Below are 16,218 nucleotides of genomic sequence, written 5' to 3' on the forward strand. Positions count from 1 at the left end.
TTCCTAAAGTTTATCACGCCAGTAACTGCTTCTTAACTGTGATGTTCCACTACTTGCCACTTTGCGCGCCCCATTACGCCGAGAAATGAAGACACGCCCAAGTCTGGTTTGGGTTTATCACGTGTTTATTTAAATACCGACCACGCGGCTTCGTAAAACTACCGTCAATGGACGGGCTGCAGAGTAGAACGGACGTTGACGCTTGCACTAGGCCTCGCTGTCCCCTTTTCCGCAGAGTTGCCGGCATAGCGGGGGCGGGCAGTCTCTCGGCGATGGTCGCGGCACTCTTTTTCATACGCGACGTTAATTCTGCCCTTCCTCCCTCACACTTTTTACGTGTGCACTCCCAGCATACTTTGTAGCGTCCCATCGATGCTGCGAAAGCGCCAGACGTCCCTTTTCTTTTACTCCCTCAGCCTTGAATCGTGTACTCTGCGTGCCGAAGCTGCGAAAGTATATGTAGGTCACCAGCGCGTGCCCCACCAAGATGAGACCGCAAGTACTCCTCCTTATCTTGCTCCCAGCTGCTCTACAAATGTTTTTTTTTTTTTTTTTGCGTATGCGCACTGATTTATGCACTGCTGGGAACTCACAGATGTTTGTTCTGGCATATACAGCTGCGCTTGTTAGGCACTTTGTTAGGCGTATTATTAAAGTCACCTAACCGTAAGGATTAGTACAGGCCGTTAAACATAACCGTTTGGGAACAATGATAGCGGACTTCAAGAGCTCATTGCCGAGCCACCAGTTCCCCTATAAACGACGTCAACGTACCAGTAAATAATGTAGATATTCCAACTGAAGGCCATTGTTCAATGACAATGTAATCATGTGCACGCCAGTGGACTACGACGCAATATACCAACCTGGAATTCTGACATACGGGATAAGAGAGATTGCCATTGGTAATGGAGCAGCCAGGGCTTATCGCCGGTTAACCAATTTTTATGCCCAGACAAGGCATGACTACCATCAAAATAGATGGTCGCTCAACTCGACGAGTAGTGATGTTCGCGTGTTGTCAATCATAAGAGAAAGATTAGTTAAGCTCGTGAATTTTCGATAGTTTTGGAGTACGCCTTCATTTGTGAGTTACTTGTGGAGCTTTGATGGCACACGACACGATTTAAGATTTGGTTTCACTTTATTCTTTCGTGACATATGCTGTCTTGTGGAGAACCCCGTCTGTAAGCGGAATAATAAGCATAAAAATACTAGATAAACTGCTGCCTATATTTCCGAGAGGGATCCGTGGCAGCCATGTTATGTGCTGTGCGAGTTTGTTGGCACGTCGTTTTAAGAGTTCAGTGTTTTTTTGAGTCACTTCTTGGTTTTATTCTAGAGCTGCCCAAGTGCTCAGCGCCGATGACGCATTGCTTGGGTCGCTCAACATTTCCTCCTGCCTTGGGTTTGCGCTGTATTTTCTTGCACTTTATGTGGGTGCTCCAGTGACGATAGTGGAGTCCTTCTCGGCTGTTCAAGAAATCTACGAGGCCGCCAAAAACCTCCAGGTAGGTTTTAGAGAAAATACAGCAGATTTCCTTCAGCGACTTAAAGGAGCCATGAAGAGAAAACAAAAGTTTGTTTTATTCGAAAGATTAGGTGTTTCATAGTACCCCAAGCGCTTTCCCGGAAGCAAAAGGTGCTTTATTCACTGAGAAATAAGGCAATTTAAGTCAAAATTTTATATCTCCCGCTAAAATTGCACATTTCGTCACGTGAACAATGGCGTCATACGACCCGGTCCATGAAACAGATACCTAGTATGTCGACTCCATATAGCACCCACACGCGGGAGTCGACCGAGACGGCGGCCATTTTAAAAATACTAGTAAAACCTAGTGCACCCGCAGCCCTAGTAATGGAATCGCCTGATCCGGAGAACAAAACTCTCGCCGAGGAGCTCGGGCTTGCATTTAACAACCTCACACCACTTGAACGCTCAATGCTTCTAAGTGCACGAGCGGCAAGAGTTGTGGGATACGCGGTGGACGGGAAAGCGACCATTCCGCGATAGCCACAACAGACGAACGCCCAGCCGTCGGCACCGCTGCCTCGTCAGCCCCGTCGCGACGGACGAATACAGACTGGTACGTATGTGCCGTATTTTCAATTTCAGTAGCAGTATCGCTTATGCCAGTTGGCCGGTGTCGTGTATGGAAAGCCGTTCGCTCGAGCTCTCTGCTCCGACCAGAAAGATTCGAGCGTCAATGCGCGGTGTGTACGGCAATTTTTTTCCCCAAGGTCAGAGCGCTTTGAAAGGCGATTTGACGAAGTCGGCGACGAGCGCCAGCATGTCCGGGACCCTGCCGTAACCCCTTCCTCGGAAATGAAGCGAGCACACTCGTACTTCCTTTAGCTCTCTTTCTCCTCCGTTTGCAAAGTTCACAAAACGTAGCCACTTGCTTCGCCGAGGTTCGTCGTTGGGCAGCACATGAAAGGAGATCTCACCGGCGGGGATGTCGCACTCCCTCGACGATTTTCCCGTACTACATGGGCATTTCAAAACACAGCATCGAAATTTCATTGTAAAGTACTCGAGCAAACTGAAGTTTTCAGTGGTTGTAAACTGTAAACGAGCTCGTAACGACAGCAGCAAGCCAACACGACCTCCATACCGAAACCTGTGCGACGAGTGGCACTATCTCGTTGCTGCTCTGTGTTCCTTACTCCCCTTGTTACTATTTTTACCTTTGCTGGTTGGCGATATGACGGCCAACCTCCTGTGAAGGGATTACGATACCAAGCAAGGTCGCGGCTGTGCGTGCTGGGACGGTTCGTGGGCCCCGAAGAGCCTTGAACCCGAAAATTCATCTGCGCGACGGTGGCGACGGCGAGATGTCGAGTTCGGCTTGGCGGTAGTTTCGTAGGCATTGGCATACACGCTTGCGTGTTCGTTCGGAACTTCAACCGTTTACTCCACCGTTCTTCGTCATAAAAAGAATGTGCAGTATGTTTCACGGGCATTTAGCTCGCTATGCAAACTGTAAGCCCTGCCTAACATGCGTTTGCTTCTGCCAGCCTCCGCCAATCGCAGAGCTTAGCCCATGTGACGGCATAGGTTCTGTTGCGGGAAATGAGCTGGTGGGTCGCATGACCATTCCCGTTTTTCCTAATTATGTAGCTTATTTGAGCGAAGTTTGCGTTATAAGTGGTGTCGTTATGGTTCTAACGAGGCAATCTTTCGAATGAGCCAAACTTGTGTTTTCTCTTCATGGCTCCTTTAAAGGAGCACTGACACCAATTTTCGGCTTTAATATTATTGCACAGTTCGCCTCCTTCACTCAACAGAATACCCTGGCTGAAATATGAGCGGCCTGCGACGCGAAGAACATAGTTCAATTGGATCTCATTTATCGCGCCGACGGAGCAGCGCGCGGAGCGGCACTCAGCAAATGGACATCAGCGTGACATCATCTAGTGAAATTCAAAAGAAGTGACGCGACAGCGCTCGTCAAAAACTCGTGACGTCACTTCACGCGCGCGGCCCCACCGTGCGGCGAGCGGGCGGAACACCCTCTCAAGCGGGCGCCGGTGACGTCTGCACAAAGCGGTGAGGTCAGGCAGGCAGTCTGTGATATGCGCCGTTCGGGATGCAAGCGCGGGAATTTGAAACAAACGATTTTCAGGCCGTTCAATGTAATTAACTATCGCGCGCTGAAGTATTTTAAGTGCTGTTTCAGGTTGGCCAGACCATTAAGGATCGATAAAAGCAATAAAAGTGTATCATAAAATTTTCGTGTCAGTGCTCCTTTAACAACTTCTAGCAACCTGTTTTACGATAGAATAGCTTGGAGGGAATATTTGGAAGCCGGTTCTATATCTCATACACTTAGCTCCAAGCTGCCTCGCGCGGACGTTTTAGCATTGTAACCGTTGCAGCGGCACGTACAAGCCTTTTACAGGGTATGAATACGATTATACTTTGAAGCCTCGTGTATTACTGGGGGAAATATTAAATGCATTTCTTTTCTAGTGGTTTTAACTGCGTTGCACTTGGTGCTCCTTCAAAGGGAGCTTGAAGAAGACAATAGTGACGCTGCGTGTGTCACAGCGGCAATAAACTACGGGAGAGGCGCAGTTCCCTGGAGCGGGGCAGTAACTAACAATGCCCTTCAGCGATTTCGCATATTAACAGTTAGACCCGTTCAAATACAATTATAAATTCGGCACAACGAACAATTGGGAATTTCATCACGGCTGCGGCATGAACGCCGTCGAGCAAATCTTATTGGCGTGAATATCATTGGCCTCTTTTCATTTCTGTTAGGAGAGCATGCACGTGGGTGAAGCGGTTTTGAACTGATCTTAGGGCAAAGACACTGCGGAGTAGGCCCCCGAAGCGCTGAGGGATGTGACACAATTTATTGTGTCCACAACCAGCCATGAGCTCACCACTTACTTTTTAAGGACGATCCCCCTTAGTGGCTCGGGCTGTCGGCGTCTCCTGTCGTCGTCATCGTTTCGTGTAGTCATGGCACTGAAACACCCGGCTTGCACGGGAAATCGCCCCTATGGAAAGGGGCGGCTGCAAAAACGCAGGAACTTTTAACCGCAGCGATGGCTCACAGATACAGCACTCGCCTCGTATGCGGGAGGTACTGGGTTCGAATCCCGGTACCGCCGGGCACCCACCGGTTTCTTTAACAGGTACAGGCGTCACCCGCCGCGGTGGCTCAGTGGCTAAGGCGTTGCGCTGCTGAGCACAGGTCGCGGGTTCGATTCCCGGCCGCGGCGGCCGCTTTTCTGATGGAGGCGAAAAGCAAAAACGCCCGTGTGTTCGAGATTTCGGCGCACGTTAAAGATCCCCAGGAGGTGAAAATTAATCCGGGGCCCTCCACTACGGCGCGCCTCATCGCCTGCGTTGCGTCGGCGCGTTAAGCCCTACTATCAATCAAACAGGTACAGGCGTCCCTGGTCGAGTGCGGACCCTTTAAAGGGGAATCCACGCCCGGAAAGCTGCCTTTACCCTTGCGAGGGGCCCCTGACCCTTGTCCATCTGGCGGGGCCCCCAACCATCATGCCGCGTTGCGCCTTTGCGCGGGTGAAAGAGTCTGGCGGCATGTCCTGCCACAGGCGGTTGCGAGTTGAGCGTCCGCCGTGGCTGTGGAAGGTACCATGTGCATTCGTGTGCTTTGGTGGCGCCGGGCACCTATCCGTAAAATAGGTACAAGCGACTCCCCGGCCTGGAGCTCGGCCCTTGTGTGGGACTACAACGCTTGGGAAGTTCACCCGGCTTGCACGGGAAATCACCGCTATGGAAAGGGGCGGCTACAAAAACGCAGGAACTTTTTTTTTCCAGTACCTCGCGCTTGAACGTTTCATCTCCATGAGCAAAAACACGTACTAAAAGAACACACCGGGACACTAATTTTCCAACGCCTCGCGCTAGAACACTTCGTGCTTCAAAGACACGAGACTTACAGCACGGCTGTATACCTCTACCCACCAACGGTTTCATCTCCGTTTGCAAAAACTCTCCGTTTGCAAACACACTTATTCACTGCATGCTTCACCCCTCCCCAGGTTCCAGGTTAGTGAAGATGGCCCAGAACTTTTTTGTGCACAAATCTATCACCCCCCCCCCCCTCCAAAGAAGCAGTGCGCATCGGCTTTCAAATACAATTCCCTCCTTTTGCTTTGCGTTCCAATTAAAGTTGCTGGGGAGTACACGGACGAAGGTGCATGCCCTCCCTTTTCGCTGCCACAGCAGCTCTTACTCCCGCCTGTCTTTTAACATCGTAGAAGTCGCTTCCTTGCATTGCACGGGGGTTTTCGATTAATCATTGCTGCCTTCGGCTACCACGTTTATAGGCAGGGTTGAACCAACTGATATCAGGGAAAGCTTGACCAGGTGGCACGCCGAGCCCCCTTACCGATTCTATGGGTTCTGCAACACTATACTGCCCCTTCATTTACCGATATTGTTCTCCTGTCACGTCACACGGCTGGGAATGGGCACACCCGTACCTGATTTGTTTCTACGAGCAGCAAGAACATGTGTTTCACAACAGGCAACGCCGTATTGGTCGTCCCGGAAGCGGCCTTCATAACGCCACTTGGGCGCCTTTGAAAGTAAACCCTTAAATGTTCGAATTGCCTTGGAGCATGCCCACTGGATAGCAGCTCGCAATTGATAAGTTAAAAATGAATAATTGCAAACTTAGTTGCTACGGATGATGCCCGTGAAATTGTCCCTTTTGAACACGGTTTTTACACACGCGCACATGGGGTCATAACCGGGATAACAAACTCTGCATTTCAGATGTCAATCCCGGCCGCACAAAACTCTTTCTAATCGAGCAAGGATTGTAACGGCGGAAAGTCAGATCATTTTATTCCAGTAGACATGCGATGCAGACAATACCACGTATTGACGCCCTGCCACGGGAAAACTGCTCGACAGATGCCCTGACATCAAAAACCGGTGGACGGCATGGTAATGCTAGATATATTAAAAAGAAACCATGAGCAATTCCAATCTGTGAATAGGGGTGGCCTGCGAAGCTCAGGGGACAAAGTATTTTGAACACATTCATGTGAACTCGGGGCGGCGATAGATTCTTTTTCTGCTGCTGGAGTTGCAGTCGTGGAACAACGCCGACCCTTACTGTACCACGCGGGCCGTACTGCTTGAAATATTAGCGGCGGCGACGACCCCAGTTGATCGGCACCATCGTCGCCTGCTCGAACGGCAGAGGTAAAGATGGATGTCCTATTTTAAAAAAAAGTTTTATGAAGAAATGAACGAACCAACGTCGGAGGTAATTCTACACCTGGCGGGTGCCTCTTTTGACAGCCGCCGCCTATAAATAGGCAAACAAGCACGCTAACAAACCAACCAACCAACCAATCAACACGAGGACAAGCAAACGAACAAAGAAGTGCATATGCCCCAACAGTTCCCGCGCTTCAAGTACACAGGTCCCCAGGAATGCGCTCCAGCTCATCCAACTGCCGCTACCTTGGAGGTGTCGGAGGAAATTATGCACACACGTGAACGAAGTGCGGATAAACAAACGGCAGTGTTTTTGCTGACGCCGAGATGTTGACGTAAAACAAAAATTCAGAGTACTCTAGCCATAGATAGCTTTGTTGTGGAAAGATTTGTTGGTTTTTGGTCCCAAATGGCCGGTAACCTGATGCCTTCGCGAACTTGTTGCACCCAGAAGCAGTGGCGTATAAAAAATATATTTTATCAGAAAGAGCAGAACAAAGCCAATAATTGTTCATATCATACAGCAGATATCGATAATAATCACTGGGTGAGCGTGACGGGCAACTTGGCTCACTGTGGGTTTCTGAAGAAATTTCGGTTAAAGCTCCTCATACCCGGTCGCACCATTCGAAGTTTGTGACGTCACAAGTCGTGGCACGGTAAAATGTAGCGATGCCTGTTTTGACAATTTGCGCATTTTCTGCGTTCGGCATTTTGGTAGTTTCCCACTATTTTCGCATTATCCGTGACTGTAATATTTGCATTCACGGGTTTTTAATATACTGCTAGAGATGAAGTTTTTTGCAGTAATTATTTGTACATGATGGTGTCGATTTGACAAACCTAGACATGAAGTTTTTTAGAGTAATTATTTGTACATGATGGTGTCGATTTGACAAACCCGGTATGGCTGCTATGATTAACCAAATTTATGAACGCATATATGCATTTTTTATGTTTTCATCTTGTCTGCGTTGTGCACCACACAGTTCACACACACTGTGTTATCAAGGTTACCTGACGTAGATGTATTATCCAGAAATTTTTCCCTGTGTATGTAAAATAAGCCACCATGAATATCGTGAATGGAAATTCAAAGAGCACTCATTGGTCAAATATTTATTATGCGTGGGACAGGAAAGCTCGTATAAAATTGACTTAGTGCATTAAGCGTTTCCACAAAATATTAAAGCTAGTGTACCCGGCGTCAGGAGACGCTACTATGAAAATGTTTTTACAACGCATAACCTAGTAAAGGTGACAGCTGTGCGAAATGTACATATTCTGTGCTGAAAGTCAATGTGCTTGTGGTCGTATTCAAGGTGACGACGATATTTGCTTCGCCTTGGAAATTACGCTGCTTGCTCGACGAAATTGGGAACTGCCCATTTATTTTGGAAGCTCTACGTAAAAGCACCACGAAGATACTCCTGACCGGCTGCCCGGCCCAGCAAGAGTTCGTACACGAACTGACTGAGACGTTTCGGTTAAAAGAGCTACGCTGCATTTATGGAATGACTGATGTGGGAGCCTTCCTCACAGTCCCTCCGAGTGGCGAAATCTGCGGCACAGGAGTTGGATTTCCTGCTCCACTGTCAAAGATGAAGGTACGTTTAAACGCACGCTAACAAACGCAAGATATCAATGCCAAGCAGTAAAGCTCATTTTTGCAATTTCGCATAGGTTTCATTTGAAGAAGGGATGATAACAACTTGCCATGTGAAAAATATTTGAATGAATAAGTTTCTCATGAATTAGATGTGATCATTTGTACTGTCTGTGAACGTGAAGGCAAAATTGTAGCGGAAATTTTTGCTATATTGCTGTTGAACTTTCTGTCAAACTTTGTTGCTGCGCCCTTCGCTACCCTTCTCCGCCTCCATGCTTGCTTCGTTCGTTCGCTATCTCCTGGGGCTTCCTGCTCGTCCTACGCAGTAACTTCACCTCTCAGAGGAGCTTGTATTGGACGTGCGGCGTGGGCCTACTGTCCTCCGCCGCTGCTGTCTACCTGTCCCGACGCATGCCCCAGCCCCCTGACAATAGCTCTTCTCTTCCCTAGCTCGCGGTTTGCAGTAACTCACAACCCGTTCCATGAAACACAGAGACTTGCGGATTTAAGGCAGCCATTCAGTACCTTGCACGCATCCCGAAAGTTAAGTTAGTTCGCATTTAAAAAGTAGGCCTGTTTTGCCTACCGGGCAAAACTCATTAATAAAAAACAGCGCGGTTTCACCAAACGCCTCCTATTGGTTGAGACATCAAAGAAAGCCTCGCCCCTCAGAAATATTTAAATAACAAAAACCAATGAAACCGGGAGTCCTCCGCCATTTTTAAATGCGGAGAATTTTGGGGTATCGACGTCCAAGTCTCGAATTTGGGCGGGTATTCTGTACAATAGATTATTCTAGGAAGATGCTTGATCTTCGATCTTTGCGGTGCAGGTATATGCAGATTTTGAGATAATGCATGGCTTACCTGCGCTGGAGGTGGAAGAATTGCAAAAAAGGGTCGCTAAATTTGGAACAAGATTGAAGGGCAGACGAGCCCTTAAAATTGCCTCGGGCATACAACGAAAATGTTTATTTCGCTGCAAAGAGTTTTTTCGAAACGGCAGGCCATTTATTCGTTTACTACAGAGCAAACCATTCGAATCTTTGTGGAACTAAAGTGAAATTTTCGAAACATAGCACTCATTTCCGCCTGCCGTAAGGAGCTTATTTATACGTCATAGAGTGCTGTTGGCCGAGCTAGCCATACAAATGCTGTTTTATGTTATTTATGTACCATGGTTTTATTACGGTGTTTATGTGCACTGCACTACATGCTGGAACACACGTTGTGTCCGAATTTATTGCGGCTCTTACAAGTACCGGGTCATTTTTTTAGTTTTATGTCATTCAAATTGAACGGCGGCATAATTTTTTGCACGTAATATTATCTAAAGAAGCAAAAAGAACGAGAATTTTTGTTATAAATCTAAATTTGATTGATAAGATGAGTTCTATAATGAAATGATGAAATGAGTTGAATGATGAAATGAACGACGGTATGAGTTTTGTACTTGTGTACCCTATCAGTATCTGTTGTTCTGGGAGGCAATGTTCACGAGTTTTACACTACTTGAAAGATTATTATAACAGAAACAGTGACATTGAAACTACTTGATACACATGAAACTGCTGCAATTGTAGTAGGAATATTGAATATTTTGGTTTTTCTAACATTTTTCTGAGACAGTGCGTACTGCGTCGTGAACCAAGAAGAAACGTTTGAACAGTGGTGTTATAGTTTATAGAAACTCTGCAGGAAAGGCTGCTGTCATGTTTATTCTGAGAGGACTATGTTTCGCCGTTTTGCCTGCCTAGCCGTTATTTACTTCTAATATATCTGCGTTCATAGTTTATGAAAAAGAGCAACGTTTGTGCCTAAGCTAGAAAGCATGTAATTTTTTTCAAGCTCGCGATTTGGCAGGATGAAACAATGTGCTAGTTCAGACAGATAAATGTAGAAACCTCTGTATGGTGAACAATGCACTTTGATTGTTTTTGAGAAAAAACATTTTTCTGTAACGACAGCACAATCATTTTTTTAAATCTACAGCTTTTGCATAAAAAACGCCGATTGCAGTAACAAACAAGGGTATGAAACTACAAGGTGACCACCCTCTTTTAGCATATGGCTACGTAAAACACGGCAACCTTATGCAACAGAGCAGAAAATTTAACCATTCTTCCATTTGTTTAAAGATAGTTGATCCGGACACCAAGAACATTTTGGCGCCCACAGAAGTCGGGGAGGTACTTTTTTATATTGACTATCTGGAATCTGACCGCTACGGTGACGTCCGACGCCCTGATGATTTCTTTATTGACCATGAAGGTTGGATTCATACAGGTAAGCCTATCTGACATGCAAGGACGAGAATGATGTTTCTCCGTAGAATGCAAGTTAAAAAACGATAACTGCTATAAAAAAATGGAATTTAGATCTTGCTGGAAGTTTAAAATCTTTTCCGAAAGTATATGTACGACCTACGGGCGGTTTAACTATCGACAGCAGTCTTATTTGCGAACAAATCTACAATCCATTAAGTGGCACTAGATAATAAAATGTTCCGTTCTACAACGCTATTCATTTTTCGTTACGGGAAGAAGACAGGTTGCGAGAATTCCCCCCGCCCCCAGTGCATCAACTTGCTTGGCCAACTTCAGTAACGCAGAATCTCACCCCCCGCAAATAGTAGATGGTGCTTTGGTGCGCAGACTCCGAACACTACTTTTTAGCTTTTTTTTGTCATCCAAACGTCGCTGCACATACCGCCAGGTCATAATTTATATTGAGATGCGGTAACCTTGAAGGGGCCTACCGAGGAACTGGAGCAATGCTTTCTCTCATGTTTTTTGCTTGGAAGCACCGGTAAATGTATTGTCATTCCCATCGCAGTGCAGAAATTTTTAACCGTGTCTTTACCACTGAAATAGAGTTATGTTATTTTTACCTTTGCTTTGGTAGGTAGTTACTTTAAGCGAAGGCTAGATGGGCTGAGTTCCTTGTATTTGTGGAATTTGCGGACAAACGCTCCTACGGGTGCACTTGTGTTAAAAGCAGTGTTGTACGGAACGGCGTTACAAGGAACGGCGTTCCTGGAACTAGTTCCTTTTTGGAGGAACGGAGGAACGCCACCGTTCCATAAGGGTCGTTGGAACTGTAACGGTAACTCGTTATGTTTTTGAAGGAACGGCAGGAACGGCGTTCCTGCCGTTACATCGCTAGGATTCGGCTGTTTTTGATGCCAAGGCTCGAGCACAAATCTCCACAAGTCGCTACTGCGTTTATCTTCCTATAAGCTGGTCAATTTGCCCGTCCTTCAGCCGTAAGTGCTTCCTCGAAGGTCAAAGGCAGAAGAATAACCACGCAGCAGGCCGCAGCTTGTGCTTGCTTTCATGCTGGTTGAACTTACGCGGTTCGACGGGTGAATAGCGTAGTCGCGAGAATGCTTTTCCCCTTTCATCGTTTGCCTGGGGAGGCCAGGATGCGCATCTAGCTGATAGAATTGGTCCCTGGCGGGGAAAGATTGTCTAATACGGGATGCGGAGATTTCGGTGTCGGACATTTAGGTGCAGGACGTTTCGGTGCGGACATTTCTGAGCACGGACATTTTGGTGCACGACGTCTTGGCCCAGACATTTTGAGTCACGGATGTCCCAGGAATTCTTTGAACATTTTAGCTTTAACATTGTAATTTCGTGACTTGATACGATTTAACGTTCGAGACTTGTGCTTGCGCCGCCGTGTGTGGAAACGAACGCTAAACCCTGGCGGAGCAGTGCCACGTAAAACCCAATTTATGTACTAGATGGTAGAAATTAACGTTGTTAATTTGCATCCGTTCAACCTTTTTTTTAACATTCATGTGAACAACCCTACTTTAAGGGTTACCAAAGCGCTTTGCTTTCACTTCACCCAACGGTGCAAGACGCTGCTGCTTTTAGTCCATCCTACCACCCCCAACAGCGAAACATCCGCGAAAAAAAACAGCCACATGAAACGAAGTAGATTAGGCGCGTGTGCATTCCGTTTTAATTATTTTCTCAATCAATCTCGTATTCGTTGCATTCGGTGTCGGTTCTACTTAAAACTAACCAACCAACGATCGCGATTACTGTGGCGTTACTTAGGGGAGGGGAGGGGAAGGCTGAGCCCCGTCGGCTACCAGCTCCCTTGGTAGAGAGAGAGGGGCGTCACGTTTGGTTCACCATTGCGTCAACTGGACTTCAAAAACTTGAAGACGACTGTTGCCGCTCTCGTCACACTAGCCTATTCAATTTTTTTGCTCCTTATAATGGGAGAAAGCAATGTTTGCATGGGGTGTCCATGATATGTGCGACTTGAAGAGTTAATTCTCAGTGGGGAGACTGAAGGCGAAGAAAGAGCGATTCCTGGAGTGGTGGCGCCATCGGTATGACCGCGACGCGCTGAAGGGCGTAGCCAGCGAATCATAGTGGGCATTGCATTCTCAGCGGCTTTTTGGGTGGCTTTTTGTTTCACATTATAGAGGTTTAGTGAGCTCCTGGTGAATGCAAAGCTTTTTCCTGTATCGCTGCGGTGAGGCTTCGGAGAACGTGAACTCCACCACGCCTGTAGGATTTTCAGGGGAAGCCGAAAATAATATGACTGAAAAAAAAAATCTGGTCGAGATTCGAGCGTGCAGGCGGGGAGGAGGGAGGGGGGGGGGGTCGCTAGGACAAAGAATTAAAAAAATTCCCCGCATTTCCCCGAGGGGAAGAATGTGAAAGTGCGAATGCACGAGTTGATTTTGCGCGGTTCGGTAATGTTCGCGAAAGAGAGATCACACACACACACACCTTCAAAGAAAGAAAGATGCATTTATTCACAGACACCTATTTGTGTTGTCGTTGTACTTGATTGCTAGAGCGGATCTCAGCTTTGAAATTTCGTGTCAGTACTCCTTTAAGCAGGTGCATTAGCCCTTCTCACGCCCGATTCTTGGCCAATCCCCCACGTGGGTATGTGCCATGTCAGCAGCCAGGCAGCGCGCGCCCATCTCCCCCCGTTGCCAAGGAAGACGAGGAGATTCCTGGCCAATCCCCCACGTGGGTATGTGCTATGTCAGCGGCCAGGCTGCGCGCGCCCATCTCCACGTGCGCGGACATCGCCGGTGGACGCAGGTTCAGGGTCGCTTAAGAAGTGCATTGCACTTAAATGTGGTGAATGTAGGCATGTAAACATAAAACGAATGTTGGTTTTCCCGAACAGGATGGGTGCAATTTGTATGCACAACCCGTACGCGCTTAATCAACATCTGGACATTATAAGCTGCGGCTGTTTTCAAAAAGGCCTGACAATATCCTAGACCAGTGTTCGCAAATTCATTTTAGCAAGGCAGCCCAGCCTACGTAATACCTTTCATAAGGTTTTCTGCATTATGGGGCGCTAGCTAATGTTTGTTACGTTTTGGGTATTGGGACTGTACATGTAATTCATTTAATTTGAGGTTGTGTAATTTTAAAAAATACAAGAAAGGCGTCGGACCATCGTAAACACCGGTTAATTGTCTTAGCTAAAAAGAGCGAATATAAATTAACAACCTGTCGTAAATAAAAACAAACGCGTGCTAAATAATTCAGTCGGCTGCATAATAGGTGTCACCAGGAATAGGTATTCAACAAAAATATATAAATGTAGAATTAAAAAAAATCAAAAATTAATTCCCTGCTCCAGATTGTTGTCCATCACCCACGTTAAGCGGAAATAAAAATATAACGGCTGCCGCAAACAGGCAAGCACCGGATAATTTGGTCGCCGAAAAGTTTGCGCACCGAAATGTCCGTACACCGAAATGTCCATGCACCGAGGCGCGCATACACCGATATGTCCGTACACCGAAATTTCCGCACCGAAACATCCTGCACCGAATGTCCTAGAGCCGTCTGGAGTTTGCCCGGTACTCCCTGAAAAAATTCGCCTAGGAGATTTTCTTTTGATTATTTTTATCAACAGATAATCTGCTGCCGGCGGTGTTAATATTCGTATAATACACGTAGTTCGATGTGAGTTTTAAATTTCTCACTTAATTGCGCCCCAGGTTTATCCGACCCTATATTTTAATTTAAAAACCCAATTGTAACGTTAATGTAACGACACGTTCCAATTTTCGAAGTGGAACTGGAACGCGTTCCTTTCGCAATAAAGGAACTTGTAACGGGAACTCGTTTCAAAATTGGGAAGGAACTATTTTAGAGGAACGTGTACAACACTGGTTAAAAGCGTCAGCCCTTTCATAGCGGGAGGCATCGAAAAAGGACCGTTCCTGTGTGGGTCCGTTCATGTTTGAAACTGCCTATAATTTTGATGGTGACCGCAGAGTCATTGAACACATGAGGATGCTGGTCTTCATAACGAAAGGAGCTCCGGGCTCGGACTGCTCAGGCTGCACACGCCCCGAAGAAGTATTAAAAAATTTTCTTTTATTGATGCTACTTAACGTATAGAATGAAGTAGCCCGATCGAGAATTGGAGAGAGGCCAAGCTTCGCGGCATTATTGTTCGGCTTGTACGAAAGCGCTTTCCGGTAACGGAAATTTATCGCGAATGCTCAGCAGGAAACGGCTGTAACTCTGCGTCTTCCTTATGGATGAGCGCCGTCAACGCAATGCAGAAATAGAACTCCGCACACCTCTCTATTGAACTCTGCGTAACCTTTATAATACGCATAAATGCTTCGCTGGTCATACTGGTCATACTGGCACTCAAATGCGGTTCTCTTGTAACTGATAGTCACCTGGTCAGCATTAATGGTAGTGCTTCAGGGTGCAAGATAGAGAGAAGGATCTTAAGAGCGAGTTCTCACAAAAAGATTCAGCTTGAGCGAAAAGATTGAATGAGGGTTGAGAATAAACCACGGAGGCAATGCTAAATAGAATGAAAACGGTGGATTAAAAAAACGTAGAATGTCTCGTGTGAGAAATGTCCGATAATGTGTAGGGACTGGCAGTCAGGTCAATGTAACAGATCACACTGTGCATAGCAGGACGGCTAGAAGAAATGCCAACTCATTATCTGACAATTTTCACTGGAAACTTTCTGCGTTTCTTCCTTTGCACGCATGAAGCAAGTCATCATATCCCCAATAGTACTGAAGAGCTACTTATGAAGATTTATGATGCATGTACATCAGTAATATTTGGCAAGGTTTGTTGTGTCGCCACCCAGTCTATTGATTGGGCGCTCCAATCGAGAGGGTTTAAAATAGTTTGAGGTGTTTAAAAGCTTTTCTATCAAGTCTCGTTTCTAGGAACTGTAAAGATGACATGGAACATAGCTTCAGTCGGCGGATATGTGTGGCAGAATAGTCGATATGTCAAGTTGCCACAAAGTTCATGTAAATGAGTTAGGTCTTCGGTTACCACAAAGATAATGTGGCAGCGCCTTCTGTCGCTCAGGGACTGCTGCTTTTGGGTATATCACCGCGTGGGCTATACATTCTTGACCATGTCGCTAAACGCTAGCGCGAGGTGGAGCTCGACTGGAGCTCGGTCTCGTCGAGGTATGTGTTGTCACATTTGAAAAAAATGTTAGGATTTCCGGGCAACCCTTTCTTAATAAAACACGGAGTGCTGGTTCACCTAATGTTTTCCACTTTCACCAATTTATAACCTCCGGTCCGGTGTTTATTATCCGAAGCAAAGGCAGCATTTTTGGTATGCACATAGCATACTCAAAGAGGGCGTAATTAAAACGAGTAAATGCCGATTTCAGTTTTATGGGCGTCTGAGCCTGTTTGGTCAACAGTACCCCACTGCGACCACCCATTTATTGACGGAAACAACTTCTCTCCAGATTTAACAGCGACTGGTGCTATATGGAATATAGCAATTGTTAGAACGAAGAGACGATGTCGCGCAACGAGCGTTAACGTATAGTAGAATTTGGCTAGTCTGCCATCCGGGCCAGTTTTGCATTACAATGGCGTGTCGCCA

At 46.6% G+C, this 16,218-nt stretch overlaps 1 protein-coding gene across 1 annotated transcript in view; it reads left to right on the forward strand.

Annotated features, from left to right (window-relative positions):
- LOC144172592 (luciferin 4-monooxygenase-like) overlaps positions 1 to 16,218 on the forward strand; it is a 59,264-nt gene that overhangs the window by 33,589 nt on the left and 9,457 nt on the right. Inside the window, exons 6-8 of the mRNA XM_077701248.1 lie at positions 1,343 to 1,511; positions 8,041 to 8,325; positions 10,465 to 10,612. Coding sequence (XP_077557374.1) covers positions 1,343 to 1,511; positions 8,041 to 8,325; positions 10,465 to 10,612 — 602 coding nt within the window. The remainder of the gene's footprint in view (positions 1 to 1,342; positions 1,512 to 8,040; positions 8,326 to 10,464; positions 10,613 to 16,218) is intronic.

This window comes from Haemaphysalis longicornis, unplaced genomic scaffold, assembly GCF_048455015.1.
Source record: "Haemaphysalis longicornis isolate Haplotype H1 unplaced genomic scaffold, Haemaphysalis longicornis Haplotype H1 scaffold_244, whole genome shotgun sequence".
Classification (NCBI taxonomy): Eukaryota; Metazoa; Arthropoda; class Arachnida; order Ixodida; family Ixodidae; genus Haemaphysalis; species Haemaphysalis longicornis.